The sequence below is a fragment of the Vanessa atalanta genome, chromosome 2 (assembly GCF_905147765.1).
Source record: "Vanessa atalanta chromosome 2, ilVanAtal1.2, whole genome shotgun sequence".
Lineage (NCBI taxonomy): Eukaryota > Metazoa > Arthropoda > Insecta > Lepidoptera > Nymphalidae > Vanessa > Vanessa atalanta.
The window spans coordinates 7258835-7281666 of NC_061872.1; the positions used below are offsets into that span (position 1 = coordinate 7258835).

General features: G+C 34.7%; 2 protein-coding genes across 2 annotated transcripts in view; one reads left to right on the plus strand and one right to left on the minus strand.

Annotated features, from left to right (window-relative positions):
- LOC125070761 (EF-hand domain-containing protein 1-like) overlaps positions 1–22832 on the minus strand; it is a 69583-nt gene that overhangs the window by 44415 nt on the left and 2336 nt on the right. The window contains exons 3-4 of the mRNA XM_047680720.1: positions 22375–22591; positions 10822–10977 (exon numbers count right to left, since the gene is read on the minus strand). Coding sequence (XP_047536676.1) covers positions 10822–10977; positions 22375–22591 — 373 coding nt within the window. The remainder of the gene's footprint in view (positions 1–10821; positions 10978–22374; positions 22592–22832) is intronic.
- LOC125070771 (pseudouridine-metabolizing bifunctional protein C1861.05) overlaps positions 4303–22832 on the plus strand; it is a 155241-nt gene continuing 136711 nt past the window's right edge. Inside the window, exon 1 of the mRNA XM_047680732.1 lies at positions 4303–4449. The gene's annotated coding sequence lies outside the window, so the exon portion shown is untranslated. The remainder of the gene's footprint in view (positions 4450–22832) is intronic.

The following is a 22832-nucleotide window of genomic DNA, read 5'->3' on the forward strand; positions in this document are numbered from 1 at the left end:
AAATTAAAAAAAAAAATTTTAAAAAAGGTTCTAGCGCTAACGAAATTATTTTCGAAAGACCTCATCTGTCGCATGTCACCCGTATCTACTCCGAATATATATATTAATAGTCTTGTACGTACTTATGTCTTAAATCACTAGCTCTGCTAGTTGGAAAAACGAAAAAATGCGCAAAAGCGAGAAAATAATAAGAAATTAATTTAAAAAACGAATCGAAACGTATGCATCTTTGACACTTCTGCGGAAACAGGCTAATTACAGAGGAGTAGAAACACTCGATTTAATTTAATTTTCAATAAAACTCTTCGAATAACGATCTATGAAATACCTATAAGCTCTTTGATTAGACTTAAGAGTATGAAGTTTACTTTGGACATGACCGCGATAATCCATAATTGAAAATTGTACCAGGCGTTAAAATAAAGGAATTAACAAATAGGTGCTCATATAGATATATTATGTCTAATATATTAAAAAAACTAGCTACTCGTTGCTTCATATGATTGTGCTGCGGTCAAGAGGAGTTAGGTATAAGCTATCTGTATTCCATATTTCATTGAAATTCGTCCAACAAACAGTATTAATATTGGGAACATGACATGTTGCCTGCATACCGAATGATGCTGCATTAGCATTAGCAGCCCGTAAATGTCCCACTGCTGGGATAAAGGCCTCCTCTCCCTTTGAGGAGAAGGTTTGGAGCATATTCCACCACGCTGCTCCAATGCGGGTTGGCGGAATACACATGTGGCAGAATTTCGTTGAAATTAGACACATGCAGGTTTCCTCACGATGTTTTCCTTCACCGCCGAGCACGAGATGAATTATAAACACAAATTAACCACATGAAATTTCAGAGGTGCCTGCCTGGGTTTGAACCCGAAATCATCGGTTAAGATGCACGCGTTCTAACCACTGGGCCATCTCGGCTCATCATGCTGTATAATATATACTATATTATCATGCTGATAGATACTAATACCTACCTACTTTAAAAAGTATTTATTTACATAAAAAATATTAGCATGAAGTCAAAAGTAAAAGACTTTAAATAAGCTATTGCCTCCACTGGTGACAGGAAGGCTGGTTCGTTGTTTTGCCCAGAGGATCGGAAAATTGCGATTCAACGGGGAAATGCAAGTACTCCTGCCACCATTCCACGCTGGTAGATTTATACAGTAACTATTATTAATACTTAAAAAGAAGCTATCGTCTCTGCAATTAAATAGAATAATCGAAATGTATTTTTTAATAATAATAAAATATTATATTTATTTCGAATATACATTAACTTAGTCTATACAACCATAACTAATGTAAGCAATAATTGAAGTTAGCAAAGAAAATTTATAGTATAGTCTGGTCATCCTAGTTTTATACCTACGTTTATAATATAATATACCAAACAGTTGCAAGAAACAAATCCAACTTCGTGGTAAGTGCTGATGTCAATCGGCGGGGGCGAACACTTACCATCAGGTGGCACATTTGCACGTTCGCCAACCTATTTCTAAATGAAAAAAACCAAATCCCTTTTGTTCTCTGTTTATCAACATTTTTTTTAACGACATTATTTTACGCTGCTTACAGCGAACTATCGGAAGACGTTAAAAAAGGAAAAAGCGTTACGCCCCCTCCAGGCGACCTTACCTCTATTTATCTTTCTCTCAGACTCTCTTATTATATACGGTTTAATTTATTGTTATTTTTTTAATTCAGATGGCATTTTAAAAACAATTTATTTTCTTGTCACTTGCCATACTTGGTGGTAGGGCTTTGTGCAAACCCGTCTGGGTTGGTACAACCCACTCATCAGATGTTCTACCGCCAAACAGCAGTAATCAGTATTGTTGTGTTCCGGTTTGGATGGTATCTAGTGTAACTACAGGTACAAGGGTCATAACATCCTAGTTCCCAAGGTTGGTGGCGCATTGGTGATGTAAGGAATGGTTAATATTTATTGTCTGTGGGTGGTGGTAACCACTTATCATCAGGTGATCCATTAGGTCGTCCGCTTACCTATATCATAAAAAAATAATATAAAATGTTTAGCTATAATATAAACTAAGCGGGTGTCCCTCGACACATCTCTTTAAATTTGTTTTGTAGCTATTGAATAGCTTTTTAAAACGCTCGAAACTATATAATGTCATTGTAGTTGTTAACGAAAAACAAACGGTGACGCTGGACTTTGGCCAGTATTAATAACCATTTGAAAAAAATAATAATAACATTACATATCGCTCAAAGTAAAAATCAATCTGTCACTTCTCACCTCGGCGTGTGTCAGGGAGATGAGGAAAAAGAAAATTTGAATACTCTTGTAATTGAGATACATCAAACGTATATTAAATATATAAAGTTTTTGACATTTTCCTTGAAATCCACTTACGACCGAATGTTCTTAAAAAGCATTAAGAGTTACAAAAGAATATGAAGAATGTTACATATAGCTTCATTTTATGGCTCGACAATAACTTATTCTTTATAGTCGGCTATAAGCACGCATTATTTTAGTCATATTGACTGCTCTCTAAGTTATTCTAAAAACGTTCTCACTTTACGATTCCATTCATTGTGAATTGTATCTCAATATAAAATGCACTAAGAGTTTTAACGACGTTATAGAAATATAATGACTTTTAGTTTTTTTTTGCAGACAAAATTAACTAATTCTCCATCAGCGAACTAATTTCTCTGAAATAAATACAAAACTGTATATGATTTTATAAAATCGTAATTTTCACAAGAGCGCTTAACCCTTTCAATCCTGATACTCGTTCATTCATTCAAATTGAACGTTTTAAGAGTTAAACTTTTTATTGCACCAAGTCTATAAGTAAAGTTATAGTTATACTTTTTTAAACTAATCTTCGTGTATATTTATGATGATGTAAAATGCGCTAATTTTTATCTTATGCGTGCCAGGCCTTGTCTGGTAGTAGCTGGTTCAAAGGCATAAGCTGGTCGATCTGACTCCTCACAGAAAAGATCTTTTTTCTTACCGGATGCTTACGTAATCCAAATAAACCTAAATTTTAAAATAATCTGCTTTCTAGACTAGAAGATTTTAATGGTATCATGTGACGTCAACGTTTAAGCTATTTATGCTTCATTGTCCTCAGTTAATAAGTGGGCATAAAGTATGTTATGTAGGGATATGTGTATTAAATGAAAATTTAACTACATTCTTGGTCTAGCTCACAAGAACTCCCTGACAAGTATTTTTCAGTAGCAGCCCGAAGACAATTAATGGCTTTACTTTCATGCCTCGTAATACTGTTCATATGGGATCTCAACTCTCAGCTTCAATCGTATTATGGGATTGAGGGATTTGAGAAGGTACTTGTGCTTGCACGCACTTGCACACTATAATGCCTTCTGTTGTCTATTGAAGCCAATAATCGTCAAGGCGACAAAAATTGTAAAATGTTTATGTAAAATATAAATAATTATACGAGTAAAGAAAACAATAGTATATGTGTCATAAAAATCTGTTTTTTAAATCGTATTTGATATCTAAATATGTGTGATTTAGTCACTATTATTAGATAATCCGAAAATGGCGATCTCTGTGATACTAATTTCAACCAATTATAATACCTAATAATTAAAGCTTATACAGGATTGAGGTCCTTAGATATGCTTCACGGAATTAATGTTACGTTACCTTTATTTAGATAAAGTATATGGTATTGTTACAGTACAAATTCGGTTCGAGACATTAGATTTTAAATAATTTGAGGGAAGCCGTAGAGCGTTGCTAGTAAATCATAATAACAGAGACAGCAGATGAAATAGCAATTCGTCAGGGCGGCACTTGGCAGGGAGTGATTGATGAAACAAACGCTTCAATTCCCACACATCAAACAAGGATTGACATGGTTTTATGGCGAGCTTTGTGTTATACCTATGTATTTAAATAAATATTTTAATTTTAACATAGTTGTATCTTCTTTCACACGATAATTGTTCGATAGTTGTCGAAAGTACAGAGTATTAGAAGTGTATAATTGGTTTGAAAGTAAATCTCAGAAATGTTAAGAAAAAACGCTTGAATTAAAAATGACTTATATTAAATTTAAAACTACAGCCGGATCAACACGTACATTATGACAAGACGACACTCGGTAGTTAGTCAACTGCAGTACTCTTTTCCAACAATTAAATTACATAAATATGCAAGTACATTAACTATATTTTGTTTACCTATACATATTTACGCGTATCGACCAGTATATTTTTTTCATAAGACACTATTTATCATAACAATTAAAACGATTATCACTGAATACAAATATATTTTACGGAGACACATAGCATTAAAAATAAAGCGATAAAGACATGTTCAAATAATACGAAATAAATATAGAGTAGGGTAGCAATCTGTGAAGCGATCCAGTTTGACCGGTCCGTCGAAACAAGCGTGTGGCGAAACAACGTCCAAACGTAAGTACCTACAAAATTTCATATAAACTAAACGTAAATAATTGAATCGCTTATATTTCGTTTATCATTTCATCATTATGACTTAGAGTGAGAAAATAAGTCGATAAACGCTAGGCGTCTGTTGAATAAGAAAGGGAATTTTATTAGCAGGAATTCATGACGTCACTAGCGCGGTGTGGCGAGGGCCTGCTCTTATCTATCCGTCTCGTTCGTTCACCCGTTGAATAACAAGACAGAGTATATTTTGCGAAGTCAAGGTCAATAAAGTTCGAATGAGAAAATGTTGCCAGATGATGAACATTAAAAATAGATAGACGATAATGACTTACGCAGTTTGTATGTAATAAGAATATTACTGAATAATAACTAATAGTAAAATAAGATAAGTTCAACAGGATTACATCAGATTTAAAAATTAGGTTTTATTCATATCACAAAGTAGAGAGACATGTTTTTTTTTTGTAATTAACGCAACGATTTTTTTTATACATTTTTCTCTTATTTATGCTTTTTTTTTAGATATACTAAATTGAAAGATTATCGTTTATTCCGCTACAACACCACTTTCAATTGGCAGTCTGTATTCATGTATAGTCATCGCCGTCTATTGAATTATACGAACGAACGAGTCAATGACCGCAGACTGACATCTATATATTTTCAACAAATTTATATGAATTTGAAACAAACTTCATATATATATATATATATATATATATATATATATATATATGTATTAATTTAGTGTACCTATAAATATATGTATATAGAGGTATGTTTTAAATGATATAAAGATAAAAAATGAGGAGTACCTGATCTTCTAAAAATAGAAGTTATGTGATTAGTAAAATAATAGTTTTCACCCATAACTTCACCCGCGAGTGTTGGTACTGGCGTTACGTCAGGTAGGTATTAGGTTCCTCATATTCTGCATGTTTATGTACTGATGATGAAAATTACATGATGATCGGTTGAGTACTTAAGACGTTAGAGCGTAACAAACAAACAGACTCACTTGCAATAATAATTAGAGATAAATTCGAAATAATCAGTACTTATTTTAATAATAGTAGTCAAAAATTTAAAATAATGTTATAAGCATATTTTACTTCAATTCGATGAAACAACAAGTGACTCTAGACCAGATAATGATTTTAAATCAATATCGACTTACATATCTATAAATTAAGTGTAACTTAACACTTATTCCAAAAATATATATGATAATGATAAAGGAAAAAGGATCAAAATCCAATCTTTTTATAGAATGACATAACAATACAATTATATAGTCCAAGTCAATTAAAATAAAGTAGTGCGCTGTACGACCCTTAAGGTGTCGATTTACATAACTATAATTGGAACAGAATAGCATGGTCATTTACGTGAATGACTACTCAAATTAGATTACTTATTCTATTGGTAAACGATATATTGACATTATTTTATTATAATGTTAGTAAATATTTAATTTGACGATGCGCAAACAAGAGCGCTTACAATTTAATTCACTAGTGTTATTTTTTTTTTTTTATAATATTTACGCGACGAGTGCAATAGCGATGCCTGCAGGTGGCAGTACGGCAACGTCGCAAAGAACATGTGTTCCATTTCGGTGCGATGAACGATTATAATCCTGTTTAGTTCGATACGAGTATTAATCGATTAATTAATAGTACCTATAGTTTTTTTATATTTATCATTCACCGGGCTGTTGTTGGGTACTTAATTTAATTTGGTTGGGTTTACATTTAAACTTAGAACATTTAGTGGTACTTATGTATTAACGACACCGCAAAAAAAAACACAAAATGTTAGCTCCAATATTAAATCCCGATAGGTAAGAACTTAGAAGATAATAAATAATTGTGGGGTCAATCCGTCTATTAAATTTATATTTTTAAGAAAATATTTTTAAAATTTTCGGATCGTAGATTAAAGAATATTTCGTAGAAAAGCTTTAATTTATAAAAGTCAATAATAACATTATTTTGATCCTTCTGAACCATCCAAATACTAATTCCAGGAATCTAATTTATTGAGGATTTAATAAATACGAGATGACAAACATATAAATACTAGATGATAACAAATACTTGAACAAAACCATTCTTGTGTATTTTTTTTTATTTACAAAAAAATAGCTAAGAATGTATTACTGGAATGACATAATGTCAAAAAAATCGCTTGAAACTAGTGAAATTAAGCAAATTCAGTGATAGGGCTTTGAGGAGATCCATCTAAATGTTTATTTTATATGTGTATATTACACAACACAAGGGGTACTAAAAATTTAAGATATAAATTTTTGTTTTCTTAAAATAATGTCTAAAATTAAAATGTTATAACAAGTGAGCTTACAAACCGGATCATCGAGATACCTTTATGCAAAAAAGGAGCTGAATTTATAATCTACGTCACGCTGTCGACTAGTCATGTATTATATATTTATTATTTGTAAAATCCGGGACCGGGTTATTTATTATTTGTAAAATAAAGCAAGCGCGCACATTTTTCAACACTAGTGTAGCCATTCTTTTCCAATAAAGCAAATAAGCGAAACATATCCTACCTACTCTAACGTCCGGTGACGCTGTAAAGGCCAGTAGGGCCAACAGCACTACATCATTCAGGAAAAAAAAACTACGTACATTTTATTACGTAATTATTTAACTGCAATATCGAATTAGGTAAACCATGTCCTGTAATGATATGTATACAGTTTTATAATATACATAAAAAAAATATACTAAAATTAGCGAAAAAATAAAAAACGATTGCGCTCTTGTACAATACTGCCGATATCGGTCCGATTTCATTGGATGTTTGTAATTAAATCACACTGCTAACGCGGCAGTTTATAAAACCATAACGTAAACAACCGTTGATATTTTTTGTATTCGGACATAGTATTACAAATCACCACTATTCGTTTAAATATACCCTCATATCCAACGATTTTTTTAAATCAATTCTTTATTGCAATTTAAAAGCGTACCGCGCCATCTATTAGGGAATGAAGAAAATAAATGAAACATACATGTTAAGTACCGAAAATAAAATGGAACTGCCCATTCAACCGATTGAATTGGTCAGTTGTTTGGAGCTGGTGACAATACGATAAAGAATAATAAAATAAATACTGTAATTTGTTCAAATATTTACGCATATTATGATCCAAGTCTGTGTCTTGCTGTTTGTCAGTAAAATGTGTGTGCACAAAGTTCTTCTACTAAATAAATATAAGTTTGGTATTTTATATTTTTACTATAAACTATCTATTTTGTGTTTAAAAATTATAACTATAGTTATGTATAATATAATGTGAGGCTTCTTTTCTGTGTACCTGTATCTTCTGCCAATCTGCTTAGATAGGAAAGTAACAAAGATTTCTTGCCATACAAATATAATAAATATCAAATATAAAATTCGGTATGATAGATTCTGAGATTGGCTCGATTTAAAGTTTTATTAAATTAAAACTAATGATGCATTTAAAATATCTCAAAATTATTGCAATGTTCGAAAATATATTTAATGTCATAATATAATTCTATGCATCCAAACTGAACAAATATTTGTAATATTTGACCACAGAATAAAAATTGTGACATAAAATAATAAGTACGGTAGTCGGAGACGACAAAAACCGCTCCGTCGTACTAGCAACGGTTTATGAGTCTAGACCAAAAATAAAATGGAAAATCGGTCAACTTCGCAATGTCCTGCCATTTTATTTGTAAATCAATTTTAAATTTCAGAATTTATTTTTCTCAATGATAACGTTTCATATATGTACATAGTTTAAACGTCTACAACTTGCAAATCAAGTTTCACAAGTTTCGATGTTATTTTGCTTATTAGAGGATGATACGAAGTCGTGTAGTCTATAACTATTTTTCCAAAAACAAATTACCATTTGAATAAAAACAAAATTTTAAGCTATCATTAAACAAAAGTAATTTTAATACAACAGAAACCTACTACAGTATTTTTAGGATTTACTGAAGTCATTCGTTCGAATGGAATTCATCCATCCAACCATTTTATTTTACATAAAAGAACCCGATTCGGACCATTTATAATCTTGAGGACGAGACTTCTTTTGGGATGTCTTTAACAAAGTAAGGATACCGACGGTTTCTCCTAGATATATACACAATAAAATAGATTATTTTGAGAGAAACGGTTACGAATATGACATAAGCATGTCTTTGCAAAATCATTCAATTCACAAAGTATTTAATTCTATTAATTTAAGAAGAACAGAGAAATATAAACATATATAGAAATTAAAAAGAAAGCCTAGTTTCATGGAGGATCTAGAAAAATTACTATAATAATGCACGCATAGTTATATATCGATAAAAAGTACTTAACTACTGAGTTACTAGTCGGTTCTTCTCGATAGAAGATTTTAATTTATCTTGTAAAATGATTTACACGAGAAAGGTCTTAACTTGAATAAAATTTTAATTATATCATTTTAAACCGTATGCACTGTCTGTTCGCATTAGATAGATGGAATTGCGTTATCGGTTTGGTAGTAATATTAGTGAATACTTTCAAGAAACGTTTCGTTTTGCTTATGAATGGTAATTGTGCAAGAGGCGTAATTCGTAGGATATGAAATAACGATTCGTTAAATCAAGTGTGTTAAATAGATAACGAAAATAATTCCATTATTGGATTTTATAAAATCGACAAATCCACCGATATACTCGTACGTATTTGCTTTGCAAGTAGGTATTATATTATTTTATGCAACAAAGGATCTATTATATTTGATAATAGATCCTCTACCTGCAAATTTTTGTATTCGGAATGTTCCGCCTTAACAAGCAGAACGTGTAAGTCTGTTTATTTGAATATACAATATATAAAAGCCGTTAGCGAATGTTTTTCTGTATTTAAAATACTATTAAAAATGAAGCAATTTCATTCTATGTTTACATTGCTTTTTTCTAGTTTATTGACGTTGGCGCATTGCCCAATGCCCAATTTGTGATATTAAAACCAACTGATAACGCTTTTACTGATCCATTAAAACATCACCAATTTTCATAATCTAGCAATTTATAGCTCACGATTATTGAACGCGACTGTGCTCATTCAGTCATTCAACATAGAAATTATTATTTTTTTAATTAAACTCATCTCATTCACTCAAAACTTCCTTCTTTTCTCGATAAAAGCTGATTGATATGTTATCCCTTATTTTTTGTAATACGCTATAATTAATATACTGTAAAGATTGATACGAATATAATCTGTGATAAAAAATACGTAAAAGATATATTTTATAAAACACGAAATGTTGACTTACGACCACTTACCAAGAAACGTCCATAAATAGACTGACAAACAATAATTATTTTATCGTACTTTAAGGCCATTTACATGGTACAAACTTTTAGAAAATTTATTATCATGCTCCCTGAAGCACGTTTGCGTAACACAGCCAACGTCCTAATTCCGAGTACTAAAACTTCCTTATAAGAAAATCCACAACCTTTATTGTACTGATCAGGCATTCGAACTTCATGAGATTAAATTATATTTTTAATTTTTATATTCAGAACAGCTCACAGAAGTTACAATAAGAATAAGAAATTATAAAAAGTTGTTTTAAAAAATAATCGCAGATAAACCCGTATCATTTAATTTATAAAAAATAAGTAGTGTTAGAAAAAATTGCTATTGCAATTTATCTTTCTATTTAATTGACTGCAAAACTATAGTGCCCATCAAGGTCTACTTGAATAACTTATAAGACAATTAGTTCTATCTAACTTACGCGATGTTTTAATTAAACAAATATTTCACATACAGACAGATCCGTTACAATTTTATTAATATAAAGATTTCTACTACTAAACTCTATATTTAAACATTACATTCAACAGTTGATTTTAATTATTTAGACTGAACAAACGCTGATACCGCCAGATTACGACTTACGATTAACATATTATTAATTTCAAATTGGTTTTATTTTATCGAGTTACAACTCTTTACCAATAACAAAATCTAATTTGAACTTTTAATTAAATTGTAATATAACTTTAATTAAGTTGTATAATCACGTTGCGTTCTTAGAGAATTTATTAAACGCGTTTAATTAAAATATCAAAGAGTACGAGGAGAAGAGAATTCTAGTTTGAAATAAAAACATATAAGTAAAGTATAGTTACAGTAGGTTATTAGACTCTTGGAAGGCTTCCTCTCTTCTCCTCTCTCTAGATCTGAGCATGCAGCCTTAGGTTAAAATCCAAGGGATATACATACTAGACCATATCGGTTATTCTCGTCTGTTTATATGCCTCAATACTACCAGTACATGACATTTTTCTAAAATAAAAATAATCTTACCTTAGTAAAGAGATCACAAGAGACCGTGTGAAACACTTTGCCATAGATGCAGATGTCCTTGCCGATATCCAGATCTTTCCAGTGCCAACACTCGCCGAGGTCGTTCTTGGGTATCTTACCGCGATTCACTAACCTTCCTTGCCATAATCCCGAGTTCTGCAAGATGCAATCCATAATAAATAAATAAAAAATATTATGTGTGCCATTGACCTAAATAGATTACAAGTTATACTCAAGAGTACAAGAGTATAAGTAATCACAAAAGTATTAAGTATCATTTATCAATATACATTAACAAAATACATGGTAGGAATCAATTACGCGTGCTTAATAATATAATAAGTCAGATATCTAACGAAAGCTATGAGCCTAGATCGCTTAATTCGAAATATCGAAACGATATTAATGCAGAATGACGAGCCGAGATGGCCCAGTGGTTAGAACGCGTACATTTTTTTTTTTTTTTGTCATAAGGTGGCAAACGAGCAGGAGGCTCACCTGATGGAAAGTGACTACCACCGCCCATGGACATCTGCAACACCGGGGGGCTTGCAGGTGCGTTGCCGGCCTTTCAGGAAAGAGTACGCTCTTTTCTTGAAGGTTCCCAAGTCGTATCGGTTCGGAAAAACCGCCGGCGAAAGCTGGTTCCACAGAGTGGTTGTGCGAGGCAGAAAATGTCTTAAAAATCGCGCTGTTGTGGATTTTCGGACATCTAGGTGGTGCGGGTGATATTTGGAATTTTGACGAGATGTCCGAAGGTGAAATTCAGCAGCCGGGATTAATTCGAACAATTCCTCGGAACATTCCCCGTGATAAATTCTGTAGAAGATGCAGAGCGATCCAACATCTCTACGCAAAGCCAAAGGATCAAGCAGATCGGAAAGGGCTTGATCGTCGATAATTCGAGCCGCTCTACGTTGGATACGGTCAAATGGAAGGAGCTGGTACTGGGGAGCACCCGCCCAGAGGTGAGAGCAGTATTCCATGTGAGGCCGAATTTGCGCCTTGTATAGTCTTAGACGATGGGCCGACGTGAAATACTGTCCTGCCTTGCTGAGCACACCAAGCTTTTTTGATGCCAATTTGGCTTTGCCTTCCAATTGACCGCGGAACTGAACGAGACTCGAAACATCAACGCCAAGTATTCCGATACTAGCTGTAGCGGCTAACGGAATGTTCTCGAATTGTGGAGATACGACAAATGGTGTTTTTTTAGCAGTTAACGCGCAAACTTGCGTCTTTTTGGGGTTGAAGTGAACTAGGTTTAGCCGACCCCAGTTCGAGACTTTGTTTAACGAAGACTCGATTTCAGATACAAGTTTGTTCCGGTTTTCTTCGACGTTTTCCCGAGAAATATTAGCACGGCCGGTGTATGAGGTGTCTACGGTGCTGTCGTCTGCATAGCAATGAATGTTACTGATTTGCAACAAGTCATTGATATGCAGAAGAAACAGAGTGGGTGATAGAACGCAGCCTTGTGGAACACCAGCATTGACGAATTTTAAGTCAGAGCATGCACCGTCGACAACGACCTTGATGCTCCGATCTGCCAAAAAACTGGTAATCCAATTGCATAATTTCCCGGGAAGCCCATAGGAAGGAAGCTTCGAAAGAAGCGCTTTGTGCCACACGCGATCGAAGGCCTTCGCTATGTCCAGACTGGCTGCTAATGCCTCCCCTTTGCTCTCAACTGCTTCCGCCCATCTATGAGTAAGGTAAACTAGAAGATCACCGGCTGAGCGACCCCGACGGAAACCGTACTGGCGGTCGCTAATCAGCTGGTACTCCTCTAGGTACCGCAGGAGCTGGCAGTTTATAATGGACTCCATTACCTTGGAGAACAAGGAGGTGATGGCTATAGGCCTATAATTGGACGGGTCTGAGCGGTTGCCCTTTTTAGGGATCGGATGCACCAAAGCAGTCTTCCAGGAGTTCGGGACGACGCCGAATGCATAGGATTGCCGGAAAAGACGCGTTAAGACCGGCGCCAACTCGGGAGCACAAGTCCGTAGCACGATTGGAGGGATGCCATCGGGTCCACTCGACTTATGAATATCCAAGGAAAGAAGTGCTTTACGAACTGCACTTTGCCGGAATTTAACCTCCGGCATCGTGGTATCACACCGCGGGATTGTTGGTGGTGACTTTCCTCGGTCATCCAGAGTCGAGTTCGCTGCGAAGAGAGAGCCTAAAAGATCAGCCTTCTCCTTCGCTGTATGGGCCAATGACTCACCGTCCTTGTGCAGAGATGGTAAGGAAGGCTGACAGAAATTCCCTAAGACAGCCTTGGCGAGAGACCAGAACGCACGTGTTCCTGAAGGGAGGCGCACCAGTCTCTCGCCAATTCTGCCAATGTACTCCGTCTTCGCCTTAGCAATCACGTTTTTGAAGGACCTAGAGGCAGAGTTATATTCCTTTCTGATTGCGCTGGTATTTACATCACGAGACGCTGATGCGTTAGCCCAGTCTTGGTAGCGTTCCCATTTTCTGCGTGAAGCCGTTTTGCAGAAACGACCAAACCAGGGCTGGGACTTGCCACCGATGGGGACCGCAGAATACGGAATGAATAGTTCCATACCCTGAAGTACCACATCGGCAACAGAGTCAGCAACAACACTCGGATCATCCGGCGAGAAACAAACCTGCCCCCATGGGTAGGATGCAAAGAAGGACCGCATCCCATCCCAATCTGCTGACCTGTAGTGCCACACTCGGCGGCAGCCCACGAAACGAGGTCGTGAGTAACGCGCAACCGGCACTGTACTTCGGACGAGACAGTGGTCCGACGAGCCCAGAGGGGGTTCGACGATAACCTGGTAGCCGTCCGGATGGGAAGTCAGCAGAAGGTCCAACAGGGAAGGTGTATGATCCTCCACGTCTGGTATTCGCGTTGGCGAGGGGACTAGTTGTGTCAAATCATATGCTAAAGCGAAGTCGAGAACAGATCTACCCGCATGATCGGTAGTGCGCGATCCAAGCCATTCGGCATGGTGGGCATTAAAATCGCCAAGAATAACGATCTCTGCGGATGGGATCTGCTGCAGTACGGAATCTGTAGCCATTTGGACGTGCTCAACCAGTCGGTCGGTTTCGGCATTACCGCTATGGGACCTATAAAGGCAAGCGTAGATTCGCGGATGGTCGTCACAATCTACACGCAGCCATATAATTGATAGGTCCTGTCCTTCAAGGCTGCCGAGGCGTCGAGAGCAGATATCATCTCTGACGTAAACGCACACCCCAGCTCGTGGTACAAAGGAATGTTCCAATTTATACCCGGGGTAGGAAAGAAAAGTCGTATCGGCAGGAGAAGATATCTGAGTCTCGGTAAGAAAGAGCAAGGCCGGCTTCGCCGTCTCAAGGTGAAAGTGGACGGCGTTCAAGTTCGAGTGGAGTCCCCTTATGTTGCAGAAGTCCACAGTGAGGGTGGTAGGGGTTGCCTTATGATGCCTGCTCCGCTTGCCCCGAACAGTGGCGAGCGCAAAATTGCCCCCCCCAGAATTCGGAGGGCAGCCTGGGCATCCCTGCTCAGGTGGTGTATGTCCTGAGCATGGATGCCCAGAGAGGGATTCTCCACCGCAGTCGCTGATGGTACCCTCCTGGGGTAAGGTAACCAAATTCTGCACAACCATCACGTTTAGGGGGGGGGGGGTATCGGGCCTCCGGGACTCTCACATACCAGACGAAACGCGGTAACATAGCTACCACTTCACGCCGATTTTAAGTGAGAGAGTGGTACTTCCCCGGGCGTGCCGGCCCATTCGGCTGCAACCCGAAGGTATGCAGTGTGGCACTACCACGTACATCTTAACCGACGATTGCGGGTTCAACCCAGGCAAGCACCATTCAATTTTCATGTGGTTAATTTGTGTTTACAATTCATCTCGTGCTCGACGGTGAAGGAAAACATCGTGAGGAAACCTGCATGTGTCTAATTTCAACGAAATTCTGCCACATGTGTATTCCACTAACCCGCATTGGAGCAGCGTGGTGGAATATGCTCCAAACCTTCTCCTCAGAGGGAGACGAGGCCTAAGCCCAGCAGTGGGTAATTTACAGGTTGTTAATGTATGTACGCTAGTGACATATGTATTCGATTTATCGCGCCATCAAGAATTGACGAAAATCGTTTCGACCAATATCGAATGCATTTTGTCTAGAATTCATATTTGATTCAATTTTTTTTTGTATTTTTTCAGCTAAGGACATGTTACATTCCTTTTTTAACTTAATTCGTTAGAAACATCATCATCAACATCCAAGGCGTATTAACAAATTGATTCATTGATATTTACAAAACAATAAAACTGTTCATCGAAATGTTTACCCGTGTCTATAACCTTGCTGGTTCAGTTTAACTGTTTTATAAACTGTATTTCTTATCACTTTAAAATATCAAACGTGTCAATTATGCGCTGTTTAGAATAACACTGCGGTCTTGTTTAATACACCTACATTAACAATTGTTTTATGTTAACAATACGACACGGGATACGAACAGCCCATGTGACTCAAGGCCGTAGGGTTGTAAGGAACGGAACTTATACATAGTCGATCAAAAATAGTTACATAGAGTCGAGTCATAAACAACAAAAAACTTCATTTAAACGTTGACAAGTGTGGAGGAAGTTATACCGAAATAAATAAACTAACGAGCAAAATTTCATTTCAATCTAAAAAAGTGACGCTATACCACGTAAAGGCTTTAAAAGGATAGGAAACATGAAAGACCAATACTTTGAAACGTACGAGCAGTCGGCAGTCGGCAGTCGGCAGTCGGTGGAACAAAGCCTCCCTCCGACGCAAACCGCATTCAATGTAGACGAATGCATCTTCACTTAGAGCTGGTTCACATTAAATACGACCGATACGCCTGTCGTCCTAAGAATTTTGATTGTTGTATATTTAATAGCACTTATTACAAAAGTGGGATCGGAATAAACAGTCGGTCACGACCCATTTACCGGACGGTCTACCACGATTATAATGTCGGTTCGGATATTAATAACACGCTCACTGCTCACTCTTTATTTCTTATTACGCTTACCTATAAGTATTTTAATATATTCTCTTTCCGTTACGCGCAAACACACGACGAAGAAAGATAACAGATGCAGGACTACCAATTTTGTAGCCAGAACCATAAGATCCATAGCCTAACAGATATTGCATAAAGCTAGTTCTACACCAACGACGCAGTTATTTTAGTTATATAGACTTTAGTATGAGAAACAAAAACTAACAAGCAAAAGCCGGCAAGCAACACAACTGTCATTCAACCTAATGTGAGGCTGCCCTTATCTGGTTTAGTCGTATTTTTCACAAAATAAAAAAACAACGATCCGTTACAATCTTCTGAGCGGCAAATTGAACGTTTAATCATGCTACCTCGGGAATTCGGAAAACATTTTCCTTCTACAGTCAAACCGTAATTATATGGTAATTTATTATGCAATCCATTTCAATAATACTCCTCTTCTATTTTGTTTATAAAGAGGTAATTGCAAGCGCGATATTTTATTATTCCCGATAAAATATTGACCGAATGACTTCAAAATACATGTGTAATTTGAGAGCAAGCATAACAAGTGTTTTATTGCAGAATATATTTTATATTTTGTTTTATTATAGAGGATAAAAACAATAACATAAACACTCTGCGATTCTTTGAGTACATTGGATTGCTTGCGAAAATAATGAAGACTTTTTAGGACAAAAGATCTGTATTGGCTTAATTCGTATGTTTACCAAATATTCGGCATGACAATGTTTCCGTTGCCTAAATAAGTCGTTATGTAAACGACTTCTTGCTTGTATTTCCTTAAGACATTCATAAGGCTGTAACAATGTTAAGTAAATGTCTATATATGTATAACAAATCAACATATACTTATATTATATATACAGAGTAAAAGAGGACGTCTTTGTAATAAACTTATGGAACTCTAGTTATGTATAAAAAGTGAAGACTAACATAGCCTGTAAATATCCCACTGCTGGGCTAAGGAATTCTACTTTTGACTTGTGGTAGTTTTCATTTTAATAACCAATCAGTAATGTAATGCTTTTATATTGAAAAGTATTTCGATTTGATTTGATCACAAAGTTTGGATGTAAAAGATTTTCGTATTCTAGCTGAGTCATCTTTTATATATGAAAAAGAGTTTCTCACTCAAATGTTAGACTTAGTCTAGACCTTTTTTTAAAGAATATTTAGGCGGACGGGACCACTTGACGGTAAGTGGTCACCACCGCTTATAGACATTAGCACTATAAGTAATATTAAATATTCTTTACATTGTCAATTCGCCACCGAGTTAAGGAGCTAAGATGTCATCAACTCAACTCAGCGAAGACCGCATGAAGAATTTATACAGAAAAGTTTCTTTATTTTAGTGTGCTGTAAATATCAATTTGAATAATATATGCACATTTTTATACTTTGCTATATTGATACATAAATATTGAAATCTAAGAAGAATACCTAACTCTAACGTACGTTCGAATAAATTTTAGTATAATATCTGAAATGACTGTTTAAGATAAATATAAGGCATATCGTTTTAGGCTCTAAAATATTCCCGCATGCTCTAAATCATTCTAGAAAATTAGGCCTTCTGATATCCTTAACCCTACATATACTTTGTAGAATATGGAAGTGATCAATGTTCTGATTCTACTACATTATTTCATGTGTTATTTACACCAAGGAATGATCGATAAATTAACGTAAGATTACATCGAACGTCGATCGTCATCGACGAATCTTTCTGATGATGGAAACCGTGGTCTTCTCAAAATATATCGAGACTTTCTCGATAAATAAAAGAGATGTTTAGTAGTAATTATTACCAACTCATATTTTCGCTCGTGTAATTCAAACTTTTAAATTACATTGACATACGGTTTATGCATTTTTTAATTAAAACCTCATTTAACAAACGACCTTTCGCACTTCTACTGCATGTGCGAAAGGTCGATGTATCATTGTTACTACCAGTCATGATTCTCAAAAATAACTTTAATATCGTAATCAAATAACACTAATTTTCAATCAACTCGTTTAATTCGTCAAATTATTGAATAAGATTATAATCATTCAATTTACTAACAATCATCGTTAGTACAGATACATAATGAAAAATAATAATTATAATTTTTTTAAAGCTGAAAAGCTCACTTCATTGCATGCAGAAATGAAATGCTTATTATAAAATGTAATGTAGACGGGTAGATCTCGTCAAAAGAAACCAAATGAGTACAGACTCGTGAGGCTCACTGCTTTTTGTTATTTAAATCATATATTTATATTTGCAAAGTTTCAAATCGTTCTCACGATTAAAATTGACTTTCTATAGACGATAACACAAAAAGCCAAATAAACAACATTTTACATCGAACTGACGTGATGTCATTGATCTAGAACTTGAATAATTTATAATATTAATTAGTGATATGCGAAAAAAATACTTTTCAAATATCGATGGAACTTTATCAGCACTTAGGAAGTAAAATGAAAGATATAAATATATATCAAAAATTGTTAGTAGTGCACAATATAGCTGAGTTATTATATTATATATAATTGCGTATTGTAGCTAAAGCTAAAGTTGTTTAACTTTATTCTTTCTTTAATTGAAATAGGCTATATATACTTTTTTTTTTAATAATGAATTTGTAAATGGGAAAAATGTATCTATCTTTTATAAAGTATGCTTAATAGTTACTATTATCTAATAATTAAACATACTAATGTATAATTAAATACATAGTGTAGTATATTTTGTATAATCATTTTTATTATTATTCCGTTTAATATTTACACAATAAATATCGCACGAGTACCGCAATTAAGTGTTCACATGAAATAACAACTAATTTTACTTATCAACATAAAGTTATTAAAGGAGCTGGTGGCGACCAGACGACAAAGTAAATCGTTAACATCTCTAGTACAGTACACGTTGGAGTCCTTGCTTTGAAAATTTACGGGATAAGCGCCGAGAGTAATTACAACTTCAATAAACTGGGCGAAGTATTTTCATAATTAAACTTATTAAAAAAATAATCTCATTTCCAATCTCGTCAGAGTTAAAACAGTTGAGTTATTTTGATTTGTTAATAAACAATTTGAGATGTGAAAAAATCGTCATAATCACGTTAAAAAATATTATTAACCACACAATTTAATTACGGCCTATTATTATATTTTTTCCAGAAAATAAACTTGTTCTACACAGACATACCAGGGCATATAACAGTAAATACTTATTACATAATACTGTTGGATTTTTCTTATTATAAATATTATCGATTAATTTGACCAGCAATAAAAACATAAGCCACTATTCGGCGTTCAGCCAAACCGGAAACATAAAGCTACAATTTATTACGTTTATAAATTACCTTACCTTCCTTTTACCTTTCCTGAATATCTTTTTTTAAATGAGAACATACCTTAAATCACTCAATAAAAACGCATTGGCGCATATGAGATCATAAAGTCAACCACCGAGTCTTTGACCAATTCTTCTTTGTACAATCTACATTTCGAACCGAGTGGTACTTTTAGATTTATTAAATTTAGTAAAATGATTTAAAAGGACGAGCCTTTGATGTATTAAATATACTCCTTGGTCTCAATTTTTATACAGGACGTAACATGTAATTTTTGCACACATTTGAAGCAGTGTATGTATCTACCATCGCTAAGAAACATTGTGACCATGACGAGTTTTTTTAATTTAAATAAAGTAAATAAAACTCGTTGACCTTTTACGACGATTCGCTAGGTATTGGGGAGAGTCAATAGAGATTTCGGAAAAGGCGGCCAATCTCAGCGCAATAACCATTTTCGAAGGAGACGCGCACGCTTTTTCACAAATTCAGTAGCACTCTCTACCACTGCAGTTTCCATGGTTCGACACTTACACCATCAAAGATTGACCCACAGACACACACCAACACATATTTTTCGCATTATCGGTGGCCCTGACGCCTCTAATTACAAATCGGGATATATGTACATGAGAGTACCACTGGGGCTGTTACTGAAAATCTTGACAGAAAACATTCTAGAACCATTTTAGATGCCCGGCCTGCGATAAGTCGCGAGGTCTCATAATTTTTAGCCAGCTATTGGACCAAAGAGTCGGTTCAACTTTTTTATCGTCCTATTCAAAGCCTAGGTGAACGAAATCGCTTACACAACGCCCGTTATTTATAAATACTGTTTTTATTATCCTGTCCTGTAAATATATACTATGTTACTTTATATTTGAGGTAAAACCGTAACATGCAATTTTGTTGTTTGTCCATAAACTACTGACAGATTCCATTTAAAATACCGACATCACACTACCGTAACAAAATAAAGAGTAAACCACGGTAAACAAGCGGCGTAAATCGGATCACATTCACAAGTTATTTTCTAACCCAGCAGAATCTCGTGTAGTTTACTCAGAATGTAGATACAATAATATGCCAGAAATGGCAAACTGTTTAAAAAAACACTTTGTACAAAAAATATAAATTAATATTGACAATTCTTCCTGAACCAATATCAAGGCCGCCGTCGATTACGAAGATTAGCCATTTTACACACACACGACTACACAAGCGTGGACTAGGTTGAACCGATCCGATGAGATTGGAGAAATCAAGCTTAGTACCATCGCCAAAGCTTCACTTCCCAGTCATGAGATATACTGCCAACTCCAGACTACTACTGAAAATTTATTGACGGACAAAAACCAATCACTGTTATTTAGCAACCATATAATTTACCATATATACCAATACTAATAAAATTATAAAGATAAATCGATAAATTTTGAAAGTACTGAATCAATTAGAATAATTATTTCACCATTATAAAGCTACGTCAGTAAAAATACGATTGCAGAGTGTAAGTACTCTCATAGTCATAAAGTAAAATCTCGCAAGAAGGCGCGGTCTCAGTTAGTTTAGCATACAAGCACTTAACCAACAAGGCTAAAGTTAAAAGAAATAAATTCTCTAAGTTCTAAGCCCTCTAAAAATTGAGTCTGCTCTTTCCTTTCGCCTTCGTCATGAGAAAAAACTATAATATCTACTTTCATATGAAGCGAAATTCACTTGATATGTGGTAAAATATTTGTGGCTTCTACATTGTTTCTAACGTTGTAATAGGATAGGGATATCTAATCCTGACTCTGCCACCCTATGTTACTAGGATTCAAATCAAATCAAATCAAAATATTCTTTATTCAAATAGGCTCGAATAAGCACGTTTGAATCACGTTACAGTATTGAATTAAATGTAATGCTATATACCACCGGTTCGAAACGTCGATTCTACCGAGAAGAACCGGCAAGAAACTCAGTAACTATTTTCCACCATTTTAATTACAGAGTATATTAATAACGTAATTGATAGAAAAACTTGTTACTAAAATATATATATATATATATATATATATATGAACAAATTGCTCTCTTTTCAAATTAATAACAATTAAACTTTCTTGATTCCTTTCTTCAAGAAGTCATTCACTGTATAGTTTGAATATTATTTAGCTTAGATTAACAGTCGTCCGTTTTAAAACATCTAAGGCAACAAACTCTCATCTACATTAAAAATTAGCTTTATCTCACACTGTACTGTCTTTAATTTCCAAATTCCTAATTTCACAATCGGTGGATATACGAGAAATATTGATATAATTACAATAGGAAATAAATATAAATACAGCAGTTCATCATGATACTAAAATTAATCATGTAATCAAAATAACCTTTATTCAAATGAACTCGAGTAATTTTAAATTGTCATTTACGAAGATTAATTCCTCGTGAAGCTACCGGCTCGAGATGTAGATTCCACCGAGAAAACCGCAGGTTAGTAAATACGGAAGAAATTCAGTAGTCACTAGTAAAATATCGATTTGATTTGTATACCTTCTAACGAATTCATTGTTCTAAGCTCGGAATCTTAGATATAAAAGCAAGTGTATTCGCCGTCGCAACCAATAACCTGCATTATCCTTTACCGTGAACAACGGTGATTTCTTGAGAGGCCAAAAGGAAATACTCTTGCATTAGTGAATAGCTGCGGAAATAACATTTTCTCATACGTTGATTTATGTTTTCTGTCTGATCCTTATACTTTTATTTTGTTTTATTTGTAAAAAAAATATTGTCTAGTTTATGCATATCGTGAGGCCCTGGGATCACAGTCAGATTATTGAAAAGAAATTGAGGTGTCTTGAATTAAAAAAAGCGTTTTTGTATACAATTATGATCTTTGTACTTATTCTCGCTGACTGACTAAAGTATCAAATTGAAAGTTATTTCGATTAAATAAATATTATAAAATAATTTAAAATATTCTATTAACATGAATGAAGAAATAATACCAATATAAGCCGATTTTTTATATGATTTGTAATTAAAACTATTTATTTAAGTAGAATAAGATGCGATAAAATGAAAGATACAAAAGCAATTAAATAGAAAAGATATTTAACAAAACTTACTTATTAATAAATAAATTATTAGACAATTGAATTTTACCTTGACTCGGGGCTCCATCACCGTCATTGTATCATCTTCGAGAAAATAAACGATATTTACAACTCGAACGCGGTAGTTCTCATCTGGGTTTTCGTAGACTGTCTGCTTGAAGAAAGCCGTGAAGTTAAGGCATCTCTTGTCGTAGTGGACCCAGTGAGGAATCACTGCAGGCAGAGCTGGCTGCTTAACGCGTCCGTAAGTTAGAGAGGGATCGTAGCTAAAAACCATAAAACATCATGCGTTTGCAATCGTCACCATTTGTTCATGATATTACAAGAAAAAACCTTATTTATTTGATAAAAATAATAAACCTGTACAATTAGAAGTAATTGTATTATTGATTTTATTATTAACCCACGAAAATAAAATAAGACAAATAGTTTTGCTGGTTCCACTTAATTTTCAACTTTATTAAATCAATTAAACCAATTTTAATTGTCATTACCAAGGTGTCGTGT